General features: G+C 40.6%; 1 protein-coding gene across 1 annotated transcript in view; it reads left to right on the top strand.

Moving 5' to 3' along the window:
* The first annotated feature begins 7,010 nt into the window (after positions 1 to 7,010).
* LOC128636762 (indolethylamine N-methyltransferase-like) overlaps positions 7,011 to 23,257 on the top strand; it is a 110,967-nt gene continuing 94,720 nt past the window's right edge. Inside the window, exon 1 of the mRNA XM_053689743.1 lies at positions 7,011 to 7,173. Within this exon, the coding sequence (XP_053545718.1) occupies positions 7,011 to 7,173 (163 nt within the window). The remainder of the gene's footprint in view (positions 7,174 to 23,257) is intronic.

Below are 23,257 nucleotides of genomic sequence, written 5' to 3'. Positions count from 1 at the left end.
TCTGATGCGCAGGTGGGAAGGTGACATTAATGTTACTTATGATAGACCTACATGGGAGAATATATTTAGCTCCATGGGAAGAGGGTTGATCAGTGCAGATTTACGTGAAAATGCCCTCAAGATTGCATTTCGCTGGTATCTAACACCAAATGTTACCTCTCACATGTCACAGGCGGCATCCAATCTATGCTACAGGGGATGTGGGAATATAGGCACCTTTAGACATATGTGGTGGGACTGTGATGGAGTAAAACAGATATGGCATTCCCTTTCCACTTTACTTAGCTCGATCCTAGGGGAAGAGATAGAGCTTGATATTTCTCAAGCTTTATTACACACAGGTTTTAAAAAATATAATAAAGAAATTAATGCCTTTATTAGAATTTTATGCACGACCACAAGAATAGCAATAGCATACCACTGGAAAACGGGGGGTACCAACATGGATGGAGGTGAGGAATAAAATAAATAACATGTTTAGCATGTACGAATCTGCCTCATGTATCATGAATACCAGAGAGTCATTTGAGAAGGTGTGGTTCTATTGGGTCCTGAATAACTCCACTACCACTTAACCACTATATAGTCTGGAGGCCTGATTTGGGTGTTGGATCGATAGAAAACATATATACAATAGCAGCGGTGTGTTGGCTCGAGAGGAACTAAGTAGCTTCTACAGAATAATTTCTAAATGCTTCTTTCTTTTGCAAAATGAGATACATGATAGTGTTGCATATTACTTTGATGTGAGTACAAAACCTGTTCTCCCCCCCCTACTACTTTTGAAGTCTATTTTTATTTTCTTTATTATTTTTTTTTTGTCTATATCTCTTTATTTTTAAAGATATGTGTCCAATCCTGCCCATATATTATTTAATTTTAACCTTTTTTGAAACCTCAGGGCAACTCCCTTACCTTCCCATTCCTTCTTTTTATTTTATTTTTTTATTTTTTGTCTTTCCCTTTTTCTATGTTATATTGAGAGGCATTCATATGAACATGTGATACAAGCTACCCCCCACTTACTGGGGTTTTTATGTACTTGCCATATGTAACAGTTCACTTGTTGTTATATTCATGTTGGAAAAAACTTAATAAAAATATTTAAACATAAAATTGTGGACCAAATTATATACCTAGGGATTAGTCTTAATAAGAATCCAAAACTCTGGTATGATCAGAATTTTAAGCCAATATTTCAAAAGATACGTGACCAGATCAATGCCTGGAAACATTTGCCTATGGCTCTATCGGGCAAGATTGGTTTAATTAAAATGATCTTATTTCCAAAAATGTAGTATAAATTACAGAATTTTCCACTACAAAAAAATAAGTCAGACATAAAAGCTTTCAATAAAGATATGACTAAGTTTTTCTGGGGAACAAAAAGGAAAAGAATTTCATTAAAAATATTATCACACCCCAAACAATGTGGAGGTTTTGCGCTCCCAGATTTGGAAAAATATAACATCTTGTCTTGTTAAAATAGCTGCTGAATGGTTATTAGACATGGAATATTACACATGAAAACATTTAGAAGAGGAGCTAGTAAAACCCTTTTCATTAAAAGCTTTATTACATCCTAGGTGAATTTTTTTTTCTTCTTTTGAGTATATAACCTCAGGATTTGATAAAATGTATTGGTTATTTAAGGGAGTGTTTTTTAATATGTTTCTCGTCTATTTTAATTTATGGCTGGTTAAAGCAAAGAGTCTCAAAACTCTTTGTGGGGAAGGGGGGTGCTCCTTTTTTTTTTCTATCTTTTTTCTAAGAAAAGTTAACTCCACAATATTGTTAAATGGACCCATGTTTCACGGGCCCTCTGATGGGATTTGGAAGGGTTGTTGTAGAATGTCTGTGTGTTTTTTTTTTTTTTTTTAATTTAGTTTGGTATTTCAACATATATTGTCACTTGGGGATAGTATACCCAATATTTTTTTTTAAAGCAACACCATAAGTGAGCCGGATGTTTGGAAATTATAAATATAGGTTAAGATGCACGAGGAGGGTTTTTTTTTCTTTTCTTTTCTCCTTCTCTGCTCCTCGCCCCTTGTTTGTTCGCTGCTTCCTCCCTCTCCTCTTCCCCTTCCATATTTATTATTAATGTATTATGGTATGCAGTACCTAAATTATGTCTTTCAAGAATAGTTCATGCCATTTAAATTCATGTCGTGGAATGTGGGAGGTTCTCATTCAACTATCAAAAGCACATAATACTAAACCATTTAAGAAGGTTAAATACAGATGTAGCTTTCTTACAAGAGACACATTTGTCCGATCAGGAACATGTAAAATTACATAGGGACTGGGTGGGGACAGTAGTCTTCTCCTCTTATTCTAGAGCAAAAAGGGGCGTGGCAATCTTGGTGGATAAACGTCATGTGGTAAAAGTGATCAATACTATTTATCTATATCTATATATGTGATAGCTCAAATTAACATAGGAGTTGGGATATAAACTATCTGCAACATTTATGCTCCAAATGAAAAATCTTATAGATTCAGGACTAAATTAGTCTACACATTGCTTCCATATTAAGATCAAAATCACATGTAAGGAGATTTTGGAGGAGGTTTGGCCCTATGTGCCCTCTCTATAGGAACTTCAGGTGAGCCAGGTGTACCTTTCATTGTACAAAACAAATCTTGCAGATAGCCACCCAGGACCACCGCTGAAATGGTTTCAGGAACTCCTCTAATAAATATATAGCACATACACTTTCATACAACACACACACCAAACACTCAATCATACAACACACACAAACACACTCTCATACAACACACATTTTCATGTAACGCACATACTACACACACTCTAATACAACACACACACTTTCATATAAGACACACTTTCATATTACATGCATACCACACACACACTCTCATACAACACACATACCACACACTCACACTCATACAACACACACCCCACACACTCTCATACACAACACACACAGAGCACACACACAATCTCATACAATACAACACACACACTCATACAACACTCACCCCACACACACAATCTCATACAATACATTACACACACTACTACAACACACACACAAGTCGCGACCCAGTACACATGGTTTTGTGACCCAGTAATGGGTCCCGACCCATGGTTTGAAGAACCCTGCCTTAGAGGACCATACATATGTATAGGCATGTATGTATATATATATATATATATATATATATATATATATATATATATATTTCTCATTGACTGTTGAGAATTTAATTTGTTTTTAAACCCCAGGGATATATATTAGGTAAAATGTGGCTGGACAGAAGCTGCTGTATGTTTGGGCCAGTGCTCTACTGCACAGTTCACATATATCTGAAGGTGAGGAATCAGGAAGGTATTTTCATCATCTGTACATTATCAAGGAGTTTAATTAATTCTCTAGCTGCTAGGTGAAGAGTGAGTGAGAGAGTGAGAGAGTGAGAGAGAGAGTGAGAGCGTGAGAGTGAGAGAGCAAATGATGGAGCGAGTGAGAGAGTGTGAGAGAGAGTGTGAGAGTGAGAGTGAGTGTGAGAGTGAGAGTGAGTGTGAGAATGAGAGTGAGTGTGAGTGTGAGAATGTGAGAGAGAGTGTGAGAGTGAGAGTGAGAGAGAGAGAGAGTGTGAGAGTGAGAGTGAGTGTGAGAGTGAGAGTGAGTGAGAGTGAGTGAGAGAGTTAGAGTAAGTGTGAGAGTGAGTGAGAGTGAGTGAGAGAGTGAGAGTGAGAGAGAGAGTGAGAGAGCAAATGATGGAGTGAGTGAGAGAGTGTGAGAGATAGTGTGAGTGTGAGAATGAGAGTGAGTGTGAGTGTGAGTGAGAGAATGTGAGAGAGAGTGTGAGAGTGAGAGTGAGAGAGAGAGAGAGTGTGAGAGTGAGAGTGAGTGTGAGAGTGAGAGTGAGTGAGAGTGAGTGAGAGAGTTAGAGTAAGTGTGAGAGTGAGTGAGAGTGAGTGAGAGAGTGAGAGTAAATGATGGAGTGAGTGAGAGAGTGTGAGAGATAGTGTGAGCGTGAGAGTGAGAGTGAGTGTAAGAGTTAGAGTGAGTGTGAGTGTGAGAGTGAGTGAGAGAGTGAGAGAGCAAGTGATGGAGCGAGTGAGAGAGAGAGTGAGAGAGAGTGTGAGAGAGAGTGTGAGAGAGAGAGTGTGAAAGTGAGAGTGAGTGTGAGAGTGAGGGTAAGTGAGTGAGTGAGAGAAAGAGAGTGCGAGAGCAAGTGATGGAGTGAGTGTGAGAGTGAATGAGAGTGAGTGAGTGAGAGAGTAAAAGTGAGAGAGAGAGAGAGAGAGAGAGAGAGAGAGAGAGAGAGTGAGAGTGCAAGTGATGGAGCGTGTGAGAGAGAGAGTGAGAGAGTGTGTGATAGTGAGAGAGAGTGTGAGAGTAAGAGTGAGAGAGAGCGTGAGAGTGAGAGTGAGAGTAAGTGAGTGAGAGTGAGAGAGAGAGTGCGAAAGCAAGTGATGGAGCGAGTGAGAGAGAGAGTGAGAGAGAGAGTGTGAGAGCAAGTGATGGAGCAAATGAGAGAGAGAGATAGAGTGTGAAAGAGATTGTGAGAGTGAGTGTGAGAGTGTGAGAGAGAGTGAGAGAGAGTGAGAGAGAGAGAGAGCAAGTGATGGAGTGAGTATGAGAGTGAATGTGAGAGTGAGTGTGAGTGAGAGTGAGTGAGTGAGTGAGTGAGTGAGTGAGAGAGCAAGTGATGGAGCGAATGAGAGAGAGAGATAGAGTGTGAAAGAGGTTGTGAGAGTGAGTGTGAGAGAGAGTGAGAGAGAGAGAGAGAGAGCAAGTGATGGAGCGAGTGAGTATGAGAGTGAGTGTGAGAGAGTGAGTGAGAGTGAGAGAGAGAGAGAGAGAGACAGAGTGAGAGTGAGAGAGTGTGAGAGTGAGAGTGAGAGAGAGTGTGAGAGTGAGAGTAAGTGAGTGAGTGAGAGTGAGAGAGAGAGAGTGCAAGAGCAAGTGATGGAGCGAGTGAGAGAGAGAGTGTGAGAGAGAGTGTGAGATTGAGAGAGAGTGTGAGAGTGAAAGTGAGAGTGAGAATGAGTGTGAGAGTGAGTGAGAGTGAGTGAGAGTGAGTGAGAGAGTGAAAGAGAGATTGAGTGAGAGTGAGAGAGAGAGATAGAAAGAGAGAGAGAGAGAGTGAGAGAGAGAGTCCAAAGCAAATAGTCAGACGAGCCGTGTCAGGAGCCAAAGCAAGTAGTCAGACGAGCCGGAATCAGGAACAAGGAAAGAGAGAGAGAGAAAGGGAGAGAGAGAGAAAGAAAGAGAGAGAGACAGAAAGATAGGAAGAGAGACAGAAAGAGAGAGAAAGAGAGAGTGAGTGAGAGAGTATGAGAGATAGAGTGTGAGAGAGAGACAGAGAGAGAGAGAAAGAAAGAGACTGAGAGAGAGAGTGAGAGAGAAATTGAGGGAAAGAGAGACAGAGAGAGAGACAGAAAGAGAGAGAGAGAGTTAGTGAGTGAGTGAGAGAGTGAGAGAGAAAGAAAGAGAGAGAGAGAGAGAGCGAGAGAGAGAAAGAGCATAAGAATTATTATCTTGCAGAGAAGCACATTTGCTTAGAAATCTGCTAAAAGTCAGGTCAGTAAAAACCTGTATGCTTTGTTTGTTTAGTTTACCTGGATTGAATAAGGGCTTATTTGCAGGATTCAGTGCATTATAGTGTTGCAAACACACATTGCTGTAATCTGCACTTGTTTGGCAAAATAAAATGGACAAAGACTGTGTTGTTTATACCTTAGAGGACCGTACACATATATAGACATACAGTATATATATATATATATATATATATATATATATATATATATCCCGTATATATACACCCACCCACATTCTAGCTTTTTCCAGTCACAAACCTTGTCATATACCATATACTTTTTAATCTTTATAATCATTTTTTACTAATATTTATATGAATAATATTGATCAGATAGTGTATATATGAGTGTAACACTTTTTTTTAATTAAAATGTATTTATGATGTGTTTGGTGCACACCTTTTTTAACTCTAAGGGGTAGATTTACCAATGTCTGTCTGACATGATACGCTGTAGCGTTTCATGTCCGACAGACATCGCTGAATGTCGACAGCATATGCTATCAGCATTTATCATTGCACAAGCAGTTCATCAGAACTGCTTGTGAAATGCCGCCCCCTGCAAATTGGCGGCCAATCAGCCGCTAGCAGGGGGTGTCAATCAGAGCGATCGTATAGAATCAGGTGGATTGAAGACCGCAGCCTCAAAGGCAGTGGACAAGTTATGGAGCAGCGGTCTTTAGACCGCTGCTTCATAACTGCTGTTTTCGGCGAACCTGAAGGCTCACATGGAAACAAGGGGAATAAGGGTCATTTGGCCTTTGTTATATCAACCCCTTACTCTTTACGCTAGGTTTTCACTCAAGCTAAGCTGACGTGCACAAATTTAGATTGTGCACAAGCGAATGTGTTTACTTTAAACTTGTAATACAGGCGCAAGTTAATGCTGGTCCTATATATTGCATTATCACAACCACTTGTAATCTAACCCTCTGTATGTTGTGTTTTAAATTTTGATCTCACTTATCCTGTTGGTCTTTGCACCTAGGGTCATCTATGGTTAACCTCTTGGTGCACTGGAAGTAAAGCCAGAATTCTATGAGTGCCTGGTGAGCACCTAGAGTTATGAGCTTGGTGAGTGCCATGGGATCTGTACCCACTCCGGTTTAAGACTACAGTCCACTATACATAGTAAAGTACAGTTTTTCAAGAGACAGCTCTTATCATTTCTAGTAGGTTCTAGGAAAGTCAGATGCCTAAGTGTTAGAATATAGAATTTGCTAATGAATTTTGAAGCACACTGCTAATCACAAGTTCTGTATCCTTCAAAAATAGACTTTATATTTGTCATATGATGAAAACGTCACATATCACAATATTTACTATATTCCTCTTATGATATTTATCTAGTGTGATACAACAAACATCTATAGTATAAAACTCAGGTGCAGCTGAGAGTGAGTCATCTTTACCCTCTGATCGCAAGGATGGAGTCAAGCTCAAATCCCAGCTCTCTGAAGCATTATCTAATGGAAGAGTTTGATCCTCGGATTTTCTCTGACACTTATTGTTCCCATACTTCTCACAAGGAATTGTTAGAAGAAACAACTTTACTTCCATTGAGACAACTGCATAAATTGTTGTCTCCAGGTAAGTTAATATATCTATTTAGCTGAAATTATTATCATTACTATTATGATGATCAACATTTTTTTGCAAAGCTCCACTCTAGCACGACAGTACTGAATACATTATCATTGGGGTAAAAGGTAATACAGCACAGAAAATATATCAATTTGTTGTTCTGAAGAGAACTCAACTTATATATATTTTTCATTTATCACACTAACAGCATGTATAAAGGGAAAAGTAGCCACTATCTAGAATTCCTACTAAATTATTTCAGTAGATGGACACAGGATCATGGGAATCAGATATCTGTGTGCTAGCTTCTCTTGGTTATGTCATAGCGGATTAGTTCCTAGTAGCTCCTCCCACAAGTGTGATGGGCGTGTCCTTACTGCACAAGCTCAATATGCAATAGATGTGCCTGAATTTGGTAAGAGTCAAAACCACTTTTCCCTCTATCGACCTCAAGTACACCCCTATCCCTCACCCATGCACACTTCTAAAAAGCCCTGTGTGAGCTCCCTAATATGCAGTGGCCACTGAACTAAAAATTTGCAAACAACCATCTCCTAGATCTCTTTCTGAAAAGCCCTAACTTTTATCTCTCTACAGCACAATGTGCCCTGATTATAAAAGCTGTTATTCTCATTTTCCTACAGTACAGTTTCATATGATTAACACAAACACCATCTTCCCTACCAGCCTCTGCATAATCCCACCCATCATTATTCAGTCATAAAAAATAACCATCAATAAGTAAAACCCCTAAAACAACTCTAATACTAGATATACTCATGTAATCATTCTCAATGTATTTCTCTGATGTCTTCCCTTCCCCTATTGGTAGACAAACCCAAGCTCTGCTGTACATACTGCCTTACCTAATAAGTCACACTCACGTCATCTGAGCACTGACCTGCCCTATTGTTAGACAAACCCAAGCTCTGCTGTACATAATGCTTTACTTAATGAGTCAAACTCAAGTCATCTGACCTATGACCTGCCCTTTTGTTAGACAAACCTAAGCTCTGCTGTACATAATCCCTTACCTAATAAGTCACACTCAAGTCATCTGAGCACTGACCTGCCCTATTGTTAGACAAACCCAAGCTCTGCTGTACATACTGCCTTACCTAATAAATCACACTCACGTCATCTGAGCACTGACCTGCCCTTTTGTTAGACAAACCCAAGCTCTGCTGTACATAATGCCTTACCTAATAAGTCACACTCAAGTCATCTGACCTATGACCTGCCCTATTGTTAGACAAACCCAAGCTCTGCTGTACATAATGCCTTACCTAATAAGTCACACTCAAGTCATCTGACCTATGACCTGCCCTATTGTTAGACAAACCCAAGCTCTGCTGTACATAATGCCTTAACTAATAAATCACACTCAAGTCATCTGACCTATGACCTGCCCTATTGTTAGACAAACCCAAGCTCTGCTGTACATAATGCCTTAACTAATAAATCACACTCAAGTCATCTGAGCACTGACCTGTCCTATTGTTAGACAAACCCAAGCTCTGCTGTACATAATACCTTACCTAATAAGTCACACTCACGTCATCTGACCTATGATCTTCCCTATTGTTAGACAAACCCAAGCTCTGCTGTACATAATGCCTTAACTAATAAATCACACTCAATTCATCTGAACACTGACCTGCCCTGTTGTTAGACAAACCCAAGCTCTGCTGTACATAATGCCTTACCTAATAAGTCACACTCAAGTCATCTGACCTATGACCTGCCCTATTGTTAGACAAACCTAAGCTCTGCTGTACATAATCCCTTACCTAATAAGTCACACTCAAGTCATCTGACCTATGACCTGCCCTAATGTTAGACAAACCCAAGCTCTGCTGTACATAATGCCTTACCTAATAAGTCACACTCAAGTCATCTGAGCACTGACCTGTCCTATTGTTAGACAAACCCAAGCTCTGCTGTACATAATGCCTTACCTAATAAGTCACACGCAAGTTATCTGAGCACTGGCCTGTCCTATTGTTAGACAAACCCAAGCTCTGCTGTACATAATGCCTTACCTAATAAGTCACACTCAAGTCATCTGACCTATGACCTGCCCTATTGTTAGACAAACCCAAGCTCTGCTGTACATAATGCCTTACCTAATAAGTCACACTCAAGTCATCTGAGCACTGACCTGCCCTATTGTTAGACAAACCCAAGCTCTGCTGTACATAATGCCTTACCTAATAAGTCATGATCAAGTAATCTGACCTATGACCAATGTTCCATCTAAGGCCAGTTTTGTGAGTATTGTTAGACAAACCCAAGCTCTGCTGTACATAATGCCTTACCTAATAAGTCACACTCAATTCATCTGACCTATGAACTTCCCTATTGTTAGACAAACCCAAGCTCTGCTGTACATAATACTTTACTTAATGAGTCACACTCAAGTCATCTGACCTATGACCTGCCCTATTTTTAGACAAACACAAGCTCTGCTGTACATAATGCCTTACCTAATAAGTCACACTCAAGTCATCTGACCTATGACCTGCCCTATTGTTAGACAAACACAAGCTCTGCTGTACATAATGCCTTACCTAATAAGTCACACTCAAGTCATCTGACCTATGACCTGCCCTATTGTTTAAAAACCCAAGCTCTGCTATACATAATGCCTTACCTAATAAGTCACACTCAAGTCATCTGACCTAATACCTGCCCTATTGTTAGACAAACCCAAGCTCTGCTGTACATTATGCCTTACCTAATAAGTCACACTCAAGTCATCTGAACACTGACCAGCCCTATTGTTAGACAAACCCACACTCTGCTGTACATAATGCCTTACCTAATAAGTCACACTCAAGTCATCTGAACACTGCCCAGCCCTATTGTTAGACAAACCCACACTCTGCTGTACATAATCCCTTACCTAATAAGTCACACTCAAGTCATCTGAGCACTGACCTGCCCTATTGTTAGACAAACACAAGCTCTGCTGCAAATAATAGCTTACCTAAGTAGGCTGACCATATTGCCGCTTTAAAAAGGGACACATATGAAAAATACATATGTCAGGGCTGTTTAAAGAAATGGTTGTGTATAAGAGCCCTCACATATGTATTTTTCATATGTGTTCCTTCTTAAAGCGGCAATATGGTCAGCCTACTAATAAGTCAAACTCGTCATCTGAGCACTGATCTACCCTTTTGGTAGACAAACCCAAGCTCTGCTGTACATAATGCCTTACCTAATAAGTCACACGCAAGTCATCTGAGCACTGACCTGTCCTATTGTTAGACAAACCCAAGCTCTGCTGTACATAATGCCTTACCTAATAAGTCGCATTCAAGTCACCTGAACACTGACCTGCCCTATTTTTAGACAAACCCAAGCTCTGCTGTACATAATGCCTTACCTAATTAGTCACACTCAAGTCATCTGACCTATGACCTGTCCTATTGTTAGACAAACACAAGCTCTGCTGTACATAATGCCTTACCTAATAAGTCACACTCAAGTCATCTGACCTATGACCTGTCCTATTGTTAGACAAACCCAAGCTCTGCTGTACATAATGCCTTACCTAATTAGTCACACTCAAGTCATCTGACCTATGACCTGTCCTATTGTTAGACAAACACAAGCTCTGCTGTACATAATGCCTTACCTAATAAGTCACACTCAAGTCATCTGACCTATGACCTGTCCTATTGTTAGACAAACCCAAGCTCTGCTGTACATAATGCCTTACCTAATTAGTCACACTCAAGTCATCTGACCTATGACCTGTCCTATTGTTAGACAAACACAAGCTCTGCTGTACATAATGCCTTACCTAATAAGTCACACTCAATCATCTGACCTATGACCTGCCCTATTGTTAGAGAATCCCAAGCTCTGCTGTACATAATGCCTTACCTAATAAGTCACACTCAATTCATCTGACCTATGACCTGCCCTCTTATTAGACAAACCCAAGCTCTGCTATACATAATGCCTTACCTAATAAGTCACACTCAAGTCATCTGAGCACTGCCCTGCCCTATTGTTAGACAAACCCAAGCTCTGCTGTACATAATACGTTACCTAATAAGTCGCACTCAAGTCATCTGACCTATGACTTGCCTTGTGGTTAGACAATCCTAAGCTCTGCTGTAGATAATACGTTACCTAATAAGTCACACTCAAGTCATCTGACCTATGACCTTCCCTATTGTTAGACAAACCAAAGCTCTGCTGTACATAAGAATTACCTAATAAGTCACACTCAAGTCATCTGAGCACTGACCTTCCCTATGGCTATACAAACCCAATCTCTGCTGTACATAATACCTTACCTAAAAAGTCACACGCAAGTCATCTCAACACTAACCTGCCCTATTGTTAGACAAACCCAAGCTCTGCTGTACATAATGCCTTACCTTATAAGTCACATGTTTAAACCTAAAACTGTCTGATCATAAGCTTGAGAACTTACCTTACCTAATAAGTCACACTCAAGTCATCTGACCTATGACCTGCCCTATTGTAAGACAAACCCAAGCTCTGCTGTACATAATGCCTTACCTAATAAGTCACACGCAATCATCTGAGCACTGACCTACCCTTTTGTTAGACAAACCCAAGCTTTGCTGTACATAATGCCTTACCTAATAAGTCACACTCAAGTCATCTGACCTATGACCTGCCCTAATGTTAGACAAACCCAAGCTCTGCTGTACATAATGCCTTACCTAATAAGTCACACTCAAGTCATCTGACCTATGACCTGCCCTAATGTTAGACAAACCCAAGCTCTGCTGTATATAATGCCTTACCTAATAAGTCATACTCAAGTCATCTGACCTATGACCTGCCCTAATGTTAGACAAATCCAAGCTCTGCTGTACATTATGCCTTACCTAATAAGTCATACTCAAGTCATCTGAGCACTGACCTTCCCTATGGCTATACAAACCCAATCTCTGCTGTACATAATACCTTACCTAAAAAGTTACACTCAAGTCATCTCAACACTAACCTGCCCTATTGTTAGACAAACCCAAGCTCTGCTGTACATAATGCCTTACCTAATAAGTCACACTCAAGTCATCTGACCTATGAACTTCCCTATTGTTAGACAAACCCAAGCTCTGCTGTACATAATGCCTTACCTAATAAGTCACACTCAAGTCATCTGACCTATGAACTTCCCTATTGTTAGACAAACCCAAGCTCTGCTGTACATAATGCTTTACTTAATGAGTCACACTCAAGTCATCTGACCTATGACCTGCCCTATTTTTAGACAAACACAAGCTCTGCTGTACATAATGCCTTACCTAATAAGTCACACTCAAGTCATCTGACCTATGACTTGCCCTATTGTTAGACAAACACAAGCTCTGCTGTACATAATGCCTTACCTAATAAGTCACACTCAAGTCATCTGACCTATGACTTGCCCTATTGTTAGACAAACACAAGCTCTGCTGTACATAATGCCTTACCTAATAAGTCACTCTCAAGTCATCTGACCTATGACCTGTCCTATTGTTAGACAAACACAAGCTCTGCTGTACCAAATCCCTTACCTACTAAGTCACATTCAAGTCATCTGACCTATGACCTGCCCTATTTTTAGACAAATCCAAGCTCTGCTGTACATAATGCCTTACCTAATAAGTCACACTCAAGTCATCTGAGCACTGACCTGTCCTATTGTTAGACAAACCCAAGCTCTGCTGTATATAATGCCTTACCTAATAAGTCACACTCAAGTCATCTGAGCACTGGCCTGCCATATTGTTAGACAAACCCAAGCTCTGCTGTACATAATGCCTTACCTAATAAGTCACACGCAAGTCATCTGAGCACTGACCTACCCTTTTGTTAGACAAACCCAAGCTTTGCTGTACATAATGCCTTACCTAATAAGTCATGATCAAGTAATCTGACCTATGACCAATGTTCCATCTAAGGCCAGTTTTGTGAGTTGACCAGCAGTGAAACAGTTATTTAGAGCAATTAGAAAACACTAGACATTACAGACTGCAAGGTGTGGTTCCTTTGTTAACTGTTTTACTGCAGGGCTGCTAAAAAAAATCTGTCCTTAGAGGGAGCACTGCCTATGACCTGCCCTAATGTTAGACAAACCCAAGCTCTGCTGTACATAATGCCTTACCTAATAAGTCACACTCAAGTTATCTGAGCACTGACCTGCCCTATGACCCATTTACTTCCTTATGTTTAAACCTAAAGCTGTCTGATCATAAGCTTGAGAACTTACCTTACCTAATAAGTCACACTCAAGTCATCTGACCTATGACCTGCCCTATTGTAAGACAAACCCAAGCTCTGCTGTACATAATGCCTTACCTAATAAGTCACATGCAATCATCAGAGCACTGACCTACCCTTTTGTTAGACAAACCCAAGCTTTGCTGTACATAATGCCTTACCTAATAAGTCACACTCAAGTCATCTGACCTATGACCTGCCCTAATTTTAGACAAACCCAAGCTCTGCTGTACATAATGCCTTACCTAATAAGTCACACTCAAGTCATCTGACCTATGACCTGCCCTAATGTTAGACAAACCCAAGCTCTGCTGTACATAATGCCTTACCTAATAAGTCACACTCAAGTCATCTGACCTATGACCTGCCCTAATGTTAGACAAATCCAAGCTCTGCTGTACATAATGCCTTACCTAATAAGTCACACTCAAGTCATCTGAGCACTGACCTGTCCTATTGTTAGACAAACCCAAGCTCTGCTGTACATTATGCCTGACCTAATAAGTCACACTCAAGTAATCTGAGCACTGACCTTCCCTATGGCTATACAAACCCAATCTCTGCTGTACATAATACCTTACCTAAAAAGTCACACTCAAGTCATCTCAACACTAACCTGCCCTATTGTTAGACAAACCCAAGCTCTGCTGTACATAATGCCTTGCCTTATAAGTCACACTCAAGTCATCTGACCTATGAACTTCCCTATTGTTAGACAAACACAAGCTCTGCTGTACATAATGCCTTACCTAATAAGTCACACTCAAGTCATCGGACCTATGAACTTCCCTATTGTTAGACAAACCCAAGCTCTGCTGTACATAATGCTTTACTTAATGAGTCACACTCAAGTCATCTGACCTATGAACTGCCCTATTTTTAGACAAACACAAGCTCTGCTGTACATAATGCCTTACCTAATAAGTCACACTCAAGTCATCTGACCTATGACTTGCCCTATTGTTAGACAAACACAAGCTCGGCTGTACCAAATCCCTTACCTACTAAGTCACATTCAAGTCATCTGACCTATGACCTGCCCTATTGTTAGACAAATCCAAGCTTTGCTGTACATAATGCCTTACCTAATAAGTCACACTCAAGTCATCTGAGCACTGACCTGTCCTATTGTTAGACAAACCCAAGCTCTGCTGTACATAATGCCTTACCTAATAAGTCACACTCAAGTCATCTGACCTATGACCTGCCCTAATGTTAGACAAACCTAAGCTCTGCTGTACATAATCCCTTACCTAATAAGTCACACTCAAGTCATCTGAGCACTGGCCTGCCCTATTGTTAGACAAACCCAAGCTTTGCTGTACATAATGCCTTACCTAATAAGTCACGATCAAGTAATCTGACCTATGACCAATGTTCCATCTAAGGCCAGTTTTGTGAGTTGACCAGCAGTGAAACAGTTATTTAGAGCAATTAGAAAACACTAGACATTACAGACTGCAAGGTGTGGTTCCTTTGTTAACGGTTTTACTGCAGGGCTGCTAAAAAAAAATCTGTCCTTAGAGGGAGCACTGCCTATGACCTGCCCTAATGTTAGACAAACCGAAGCTCTGCTGTATATAATGCCTTACCTAATAAGTCACACTCAAGTTATCTGAGCACTGACCTGCCCTATGACCCATTTACTTCCTTATGTTTAAACCTAAAGCTGTCTGATCATAAGCTTGAGAACTTACCTTACCTAATAAGTCACGCTCAAGTCATCTGACCTATGACCTGCCCTATTGTAAGACAAACCCAAGCTCTGCTGTACATAATGCCTTACCTAATAAGTCACACGCAATCATCTGAGCACTGACCTACCCTTTTGTTAGACAAACCCAAGCTTTGCTGTACATAATGCCTTACCTAATAAGTCACACTCAAGTCATCTGACCTATGACCTGCCCTAATGTTAGACAAACTCAAGCTTTGCTGTACATAATGCCTTACCTAATAAGTCACACTCAAGTCATCTGACCTATGACCTGCCCTAATGTTAGACAAACCCAAGCTCTGCTGTACATAATGCCTTACCTAATAAGTCACACTCAAGTCATCTGACCTATGACCTGCCCTAATGTTAGACAAATCCAAGCTCTGCTGTACATAATGCCTTACCTAATAAGTCACACTCAAGTCATCTGAGCACTGACCTGTCCTATTGTTAGACAAACCCAAGCTCTGCTATACATTATGCCTGACCTAATAAGTCACACTCAAGTCATCTGAGCACTGACCTTCCCTATGGCTATACAAACCCAATCTCTGTTGTACATAATACCTTACCTAAAAAGTCACACTCAAGTCATCTCAACACTAACCTGCCCTATTGTTAGACAAACCCAAGCTCTGCTGTACATAATGCCTTACCTAATAAGTCACACTCAAGTCATCTGACCTATGAACTTCCTTATTGTTAGACAAACCCAAGCTCTGCTGTACATAATGCCTTACCAAATAAGTCACACTCAAGTCATCTGACCTATGAACTTCCCTATTGTTAGACAAACCCAAGCTCTGCTGTACATAATGCTTTACTTAATGAGTCACACTCAAGTCATCTGAGCACTGACCTGTCCTATTGTTAGACAAACCCAAGCTCTGCTGTACATAATGCCTTACCTAATAAGTCACACTCAAGTCATCTGACCTATGACCTGCCCTATTTTTAGACAAACACAAGCTCTGCTGTACATAATGCCTTACCTAATAAGTCACACTCAAGTCATCTGACCTATGACTTGCCCTATAGTTAGACAAACACAAGCTCTGCTGTACATAACGCCTTACCTAATAAGTCACACTCAAGTCATCTGACCTATGACCTGCCCTATTGTAAGACAAACCCAAGCTCTGCTGTACATAATGCCTTACCTAATAAGTCACACGCAATCATCTGAGCACTGACCTACCCTATTGTTAGACAAACCCAAGCTTTGCTGTACATAATGCCTTACCTAATAAGTCACACTCAAGTCATCTGACCTATGACCTGCCCTAATGTTAGACAAACCCAAGCTCTGCTGTACATAATGCTTTACTTAATGAGTCACACTCAAGTCATCTGACCTATGACCTGCCCTATTTTTAGACAAACACAAGCTCTGCTGTACATAATGCCTTACCTAATAAGTCACACTCAAGTCATCTGACCTATGACTTGCCCTATTGTTAGACAAACACAAGCTCTGCTGTACCAAATCCCTTACCTACTAAGTCACATTCAAGTCATCTGACCTATGACCTGCCCTATTGTTAGACAAATCCAAGCTCTGCTGTACATAATGCCTTACCTAATAAGTCACACTCAAGTCATCTGAGCACTGACCTGTCCTATTGTTAGACAAACCCAAGCTCTGCTGTACATAATGCCTTACCTAATAAGTCACACTCAAGTCATCTGACCTATGACCTGCCCTAATGTTAGACAAACCCAAGCTCTGCTGTACATAATGCCTTACCTAATAAGTCACACTCAAGTCATCTGACCTATGACCTGCCCTAATGTTAGACAAATCCAAGCTCTGCTGTACATAATGCCTTACCTAATAAGTCACACTCAAGTCATCTGACCTATGACCTGCCCTAATGTTAGACAAACCCAAGCTCTGCTGTACATAATGCCTTACCTAATAAGTCACACTCAAGTCATCTGACCTATGACCTGCCCTAATGTTAGACAAACCCAAGCTCTGCTGTACATTATGCCTGACCTAATAAGTCACACTCAAGTCATCTGAGCACTGACCTTCCCTATGGCTATACAAACCCAATCTCTGTTGTACATAATACCTTACCTAAAAAGTCACACTCAAGTCATCTCAACACTAACCTGCCCTATTGTTAGACAAACCAAGCTCTGCTGTACATAATGCCTTACCTAATAAGTCACACTCAAGTCATCTGACCTATGAACTTCCTTATTGTTAGACAAACCCAAGCTCTGCTGTACATAATGCCTTACCTAATAAGTCACACTCAAGTCATCTGACCTATGACTTGCCCTATTGTTAGACAAACACAAGCTCTGCTGTACATAACGCCTTACCTAATAAGTCACACTCAAGTCATCTGACCTATGACTTGCCCTATTGTTAGACAAACACAAGCTCTGCTGTACATAATGCCTTACCTAATAAGTCACTCTCAAGTCATCTGACCTATGACTTGCCCTATTGTTAGACAAACACAAGCTCTGCTGTACCAAATCCCTTAACTACTAAGTCACATTCAAGTCATCTGACCTATGACCTGCCCTATTGTTAGACAAATCCAAGCTCTGCTGTACATAATGCCTTACCTAATAAGTCACACTCAAGTCATCTGAGCACTGACCTGTCCTATTGTTAGACAAACCCAAGCTCTGCTGTACGTAATGCATTACCTAATAAGTCACACTCAAGTCATCTGAGCACTGGCCTGCCCTATTGTTAGACAAACCCAAGCTCTGCTGTACATAATGCCTTACCTAATAAGTCATGATCAAGTAATCTGACCTATGACCAATGTTCCATCTAAGGCCAGTTTTATGAGTTGACCAGCAGTGAAACAGTTATTTAGAGCAATTAGAAAACACTAGACATTACAGACTGCAAGGTGTGGTTCCTTTGTTAACTGTTTTACTGCAGGGCTGCTAAAAAAAATCTGTCCTTAGAGGGAGCACTGCCTATGACCTGCCCTAATGTTAGACAAACCCAAGCTCTGCTGTACATAATGCCTTACCTAATAAGTCACACTCAAGTTATCTGAGCACTGACCTGCCCTATGACCCATTTACTTCCTTATGTTTAAACCTTAAACTGTCTGATCATAAGCTTGAGAACTTACTTTACCTAATAAGTCACACTCAAGTCATCTGACCTATGACCTGCCCTATTGTAAGACAAACCCAAGCTCTGCTGTACATAATGCCTTACCTAATAAGTCACACGCAATCATCTGAGCACTGACCTACCCTATTGTTAGACAAACCCAAGCTTTGCTGTACATAATGCCTTACCTAATAAGTCACACTCAAGTCATCTGACCTATGACCTGCACTAATGTTAGACAAACCCAAGCTCTGCTGTACATAATGCCTTAACTAATAAATCACACTCAAGTCATCTGACCTATGACCTGCCCTATTGTAAGACAAACCCAAGCTCTGCTGTACATAATGCCTTACCTAATAAGTCACACGCAATCATCTGAGCACTGACCTACCCTATTGTTAGACAAACCCGAGCTTTGCTGTACATAATGCCTTACCTAATAAGTCACACTCAAGTCATCTGACCTATGACCTGCCCTAATGTTAGACAAACCCAAGCTCTGCTGTACATAATGCCTTACCTAATAAGTCACACTCAAGTCATCTGACCTATGACCTGCCCTAATGTTAGACAAACCCAAGCTCTGCTGTACATAATGCCTTACCTAATAAGTCACACTCAAGTCATCTGACCTATGAACTACCCTAATGTTAGACAAACCCAAGCTCTGCTGTACATAATGCCTTACCTAATAAGTCACACTCAAGTCATCTGAGCACTGACCTGCCCTATTGTTAGACAAACCCAAGCTCTGCTGTACATAATGCCTTACCTAATAAGTCACACTCAAGTCATCTGACCTATGACCTGTCCTATTGTTAGACAAACCCAATCTCTGCTGTACATAATGCCTTACCTAATAAGTCACACTCAAGTCATCTGACCTATGACCTGTCCTATTGTTAGACAAACCCAATCTCTGCTGTACATAATGCCTTACCTAATAAGTCACACTCAAGTCATCTGAGCACTGACCTGCCCTATTGTTAGACAAACCCAAGCTCTGCTGTACATAATACCTTACCTAATAAGTCACACTCAAGTCATCTGAGCACTGACCTACCCTTTTGTTAGACAAACCCAAGCTTTGCTGTACATAATGCCTTACCTAATAAGTCACACTCAAGTCATCTGAGCACTGACCTACCCTTTTGTTAGACAAACCCAAGATTTGCTGTACATAATGCCTTACCTAATAAGTCACACTCAAGTCATCTGACCTATGACTTGCCCTATTGTTAGACAAACACAAGCTCTGCTGTACATAATGCCTTACCTAATAAGTCACTCTCAAGTCATCTGACCTATGACTTGCCCTATTGTTAGACAAACGCAAGCTCTGCTGTACCAAATCCCTTACCTACTAAGTCACATTCAAGTCATCTGACCTATGACCTACCCTATTGTTAGACAAATCCAAGCTCTGCTGTACATAATGCCTTACCTAATAAGTCACACTCAAGTCATCTGAGCACTGACCTGTCCTATTGTTAGACAAACCCAAGCTCTGCTGTACATAATGCATTACCTAATAAGTCACACTCAAGTCATCTGAGCACTGGCCTGCCCTATTGTTAGACAAACCCAAGCTCTGCTGTACATAATGCCTTACCTAATAAGTCATGATCAAGTAATCTGACCTATGACCAATGTTCCATCTAAGGCCAGTTTTGTGAGTTGACCAGCAGTGAAACAGTTATTTAGAGCAATTAGAAAACACTAGACATTACAGACTGCAAGGTGTGGTTCCTTTGTTAACTGTTTTACTGCAGGGCTGCTAAAAAAAATCTGTCCTTAGAGGGAGCACTGCCTATGACCTGCCCTAATGTTAGACAAACCCAAGCTCTGCTGTACATAATGCCTTACCTAATAAGTCACACTCAAGTTATCTGAGCACTGACCTGCCCTATGACCCATTTACTTCCTTATGTTTAAACCTAAAACTGTCTGATCATAAGCTTGAGAACTTACTTTACCTAATAAGTCACACTCAAGTCATCTGACCTATGACCTGCCCTATTGTAAGACAACCCAAGCTCTGCTGTACATAATGCCTTACCTAATAAGTCACACGCAATCATCTGAGCACTGACCTACCCTATTGTAAGACAACCCAAGCTCTGCTGTACATAATGCTTTACTTAATGAGTCACACTCAAGTCATCTGACCTATGACCTGCCCTATTTTTAGACAAACACAAGCTCTGCTGTACATAATGCCTTACCTAATAAGTCACACTCAAGTCATCTGAGCACTGACCTACCCTTTTGTTAGACAAACCCAAGCTTTGCTGTACATAATGCCTTACCTAATAAGTCACACTCAAGTCATCTGACCTATGACTTGCCCTATTGTTAGACAAACACAAGCTCTGCTGTACCAAATCCCTTACCTACTAAGTCACATTCAAGTCATCTGACCTATGACCTGCCCTATTGTTAGACAAATCCAAGCTCTGCTGTACATAATGCCTTACCTAATAAGTCACACTCAAGTCATCTGAGCACTGACCTGTCCTATTGTTAGACAAACCCAAGCTCTGCTGTACATAATGCCTTACCTAATAAGTCACACTCAAGTCATCTGACCTATGACCTGCCCTAATGTTAGACAAACCCAAGCTCTGCTGTACATAATGCCTTACCTAATAAGTCACACTCAAGTCATCTGACCTATGACCTGCCCTAATGTTAGACAAATCCAAGCTCTGCTGTACATAATGCCTTACCTAATAAGTCACACTCAAGTCATCTGAGCACTGACCTGTCCTATTGTTAGACAAACCCAAGCTCTGCTATACATTATGCCTGACCTAATAAGTCACACTCAAGTCATCTGAGCACTGACCTTCCCTATGGCTATACAAACCCAATCTCTGTTGTACATAATACCTTACCTAAAAAGTCACACTCAAGTCATCTGACCTATGAACTTCCTTATTGTTAGACAAACCCAAGCTCTGCTGTACATAATGCCTTACCTAATAAGTCACACTCAAGTCATCTGACCTATGACTTGCCCTATTGTTAGACAAACACAAGCTCTGCTGTACATAATGCCTTACCTAATAAGTCACTCTCAAGTCATCTGACCTATGACTTGCCCTATTGTTATACAAACACAAGCTCTGCTGTACATAACGCCTTACCTAATAAGTCACACTCAAGTCATCTGACCTATGACTTGCCCTATTGTTAGACAAACACAAGCTCTGCTGTACATAATGCCTTACCTAATAAGTCACTCTCAAGTCATCTGACCTATGACTTGCCCTATTGTTAGACAAACACAAGCTCTGCTGTACATAACGCCTTACCTAATAAGTCACACTCAAGTCATCTGACCTATGACTTGCCCTATTGTTAGACAAACACAAGCTCTGCTGTACCAAATCCCTTACCTACTAAGTCACATTCAAGTCATCTGACCTATGACCTGCCCTATTGTTAGACAAATCCAAGCTCTGCTGTACATAATGCCTTACCTAATAAGTCACACTCAAGTCATCTGAGCACTGACCTGTCCTATTGTTAGACAAACCCAAGCTCTGCTGTACGTAATGCATTACCTAATAAGTCACACTCAAGTCATCTGAGCACTGGCCTGCCCTATTGTTAGACAAACCCAAGCTCTGCTGTACATAATGCCTTACCTAATAAGTCATGATCAAGTAATCTGACCTATGACCAATGTTCCATCTAAGGCCAGTTTTGTGAGTTGACCAGCAGTGAAACAGTTATTTAGAGCAATTAGAAAACACTAGACATTACAGACTGCAAGGTGTGGTTCCTTTGTTAACTGTTTTACTACAGGGCTGCTAAAAAAAATCTGTCCTTAGAGGGAGCACTGCCTATGACCTGCCCTAATGTTAGACAAACCCAAGCTCTGCTGTACATAATGCCTTACCTAATAAGTCACACTCAAGTTATCTGAGCACTGACCTGCCCTATGACCCATTTACTTCCTTATGTTTAAACCTTAAACTGTCTGATCATAAGCTTGAGAACTTACTTTACCTAATAAGTCACACTCAAGTCATCTAACCTATGACCTGCCCTATTGTAAGACAAACCCAAGCTTTGCTGTACATAATGCCTTACCTAATAAGTCACACTCAAGTCATCTGACCTATGACCTGCCCTAATGTTAGACAAACCCAAGCTCTGCTGTACATAATGCCTTAACTAATAAATCACACTCAAGTCATCTGACCTATGACCTGCCCTATTGTAAGACAAACCCAAGCTCTGCTGTACATAATGCCTTACCTAATAAGTCACACGTAATCATCTGAGCACTGACCTACCCTATTGTTAGACAAACCCAAGCTTTGCTGTACATAATGCCTTACCTAATAAGTCACACTCAAGTCATCTGACCTATGACCTGCCCTAATGTTAGACAAACCCAAGCTCTGCTGTACATAATGCCTTACCTAATAAGTCACACTCAAGTCATCTGACCTATGACCTGCCCTAATGTTAGACAAACCCAAGCTCTGCTGTACATAATGCCTTACCTAATAAGTCACACTCAAGTCATCTGACCTATGACCTGCCCTAATGTTAGACAAACCCAAGCTCTGCTGTACATAATCCCTCACCTAATAAGTCACACTCAAGTCATCTGAGCACTGACCTACACTTTTGTTAGACAAACCCAAGCTTTGCTGTACATAATGCCTTACCTAATAAGTCAATAGTGAAAAAGGGTGTGTGTACAAGCGCTAAGGTAATCCCCAAGCTGTATCCAAACAGAGATCCTAACCAACCTCCAAAAAATATGCACAAGTAGTAAGAAGTGAATACAGCGCCAACAAGAGGCCAAGGGATAAATATACTCACAGAGAGATAAAAGAAGATTATTTAATGAACCATGTTAAAAAGCATCAGTAATAAAAGACTATATATAAAAAATGTAAAAAGCACATATAAATAAAATTACAAATACAGGAATATCTTACAGAAGCGGCTCAAAGGGCCAAAGCTGATAATTACAATAAAAACAGAGGTAATAA

This window comes from Bombina bombina, chromosome 7 (genome assembly GCF_027579735.1).
Source record: "Bombina bombina isolate aBomBom1 chromosome 7, aBomBom1.pri, whole genome shotgun sequence".
NCBI lineage: Eukaryota > Metazoa > Chordata > Amphibia > Anura > Bombinatoridae > Bombina > Bombina bombina.
The sequence above is the reverse complement of the archived record's forward strand: the minus strand, read 5'-3'. Positions and strand labels throughout refer to the sequence as shown.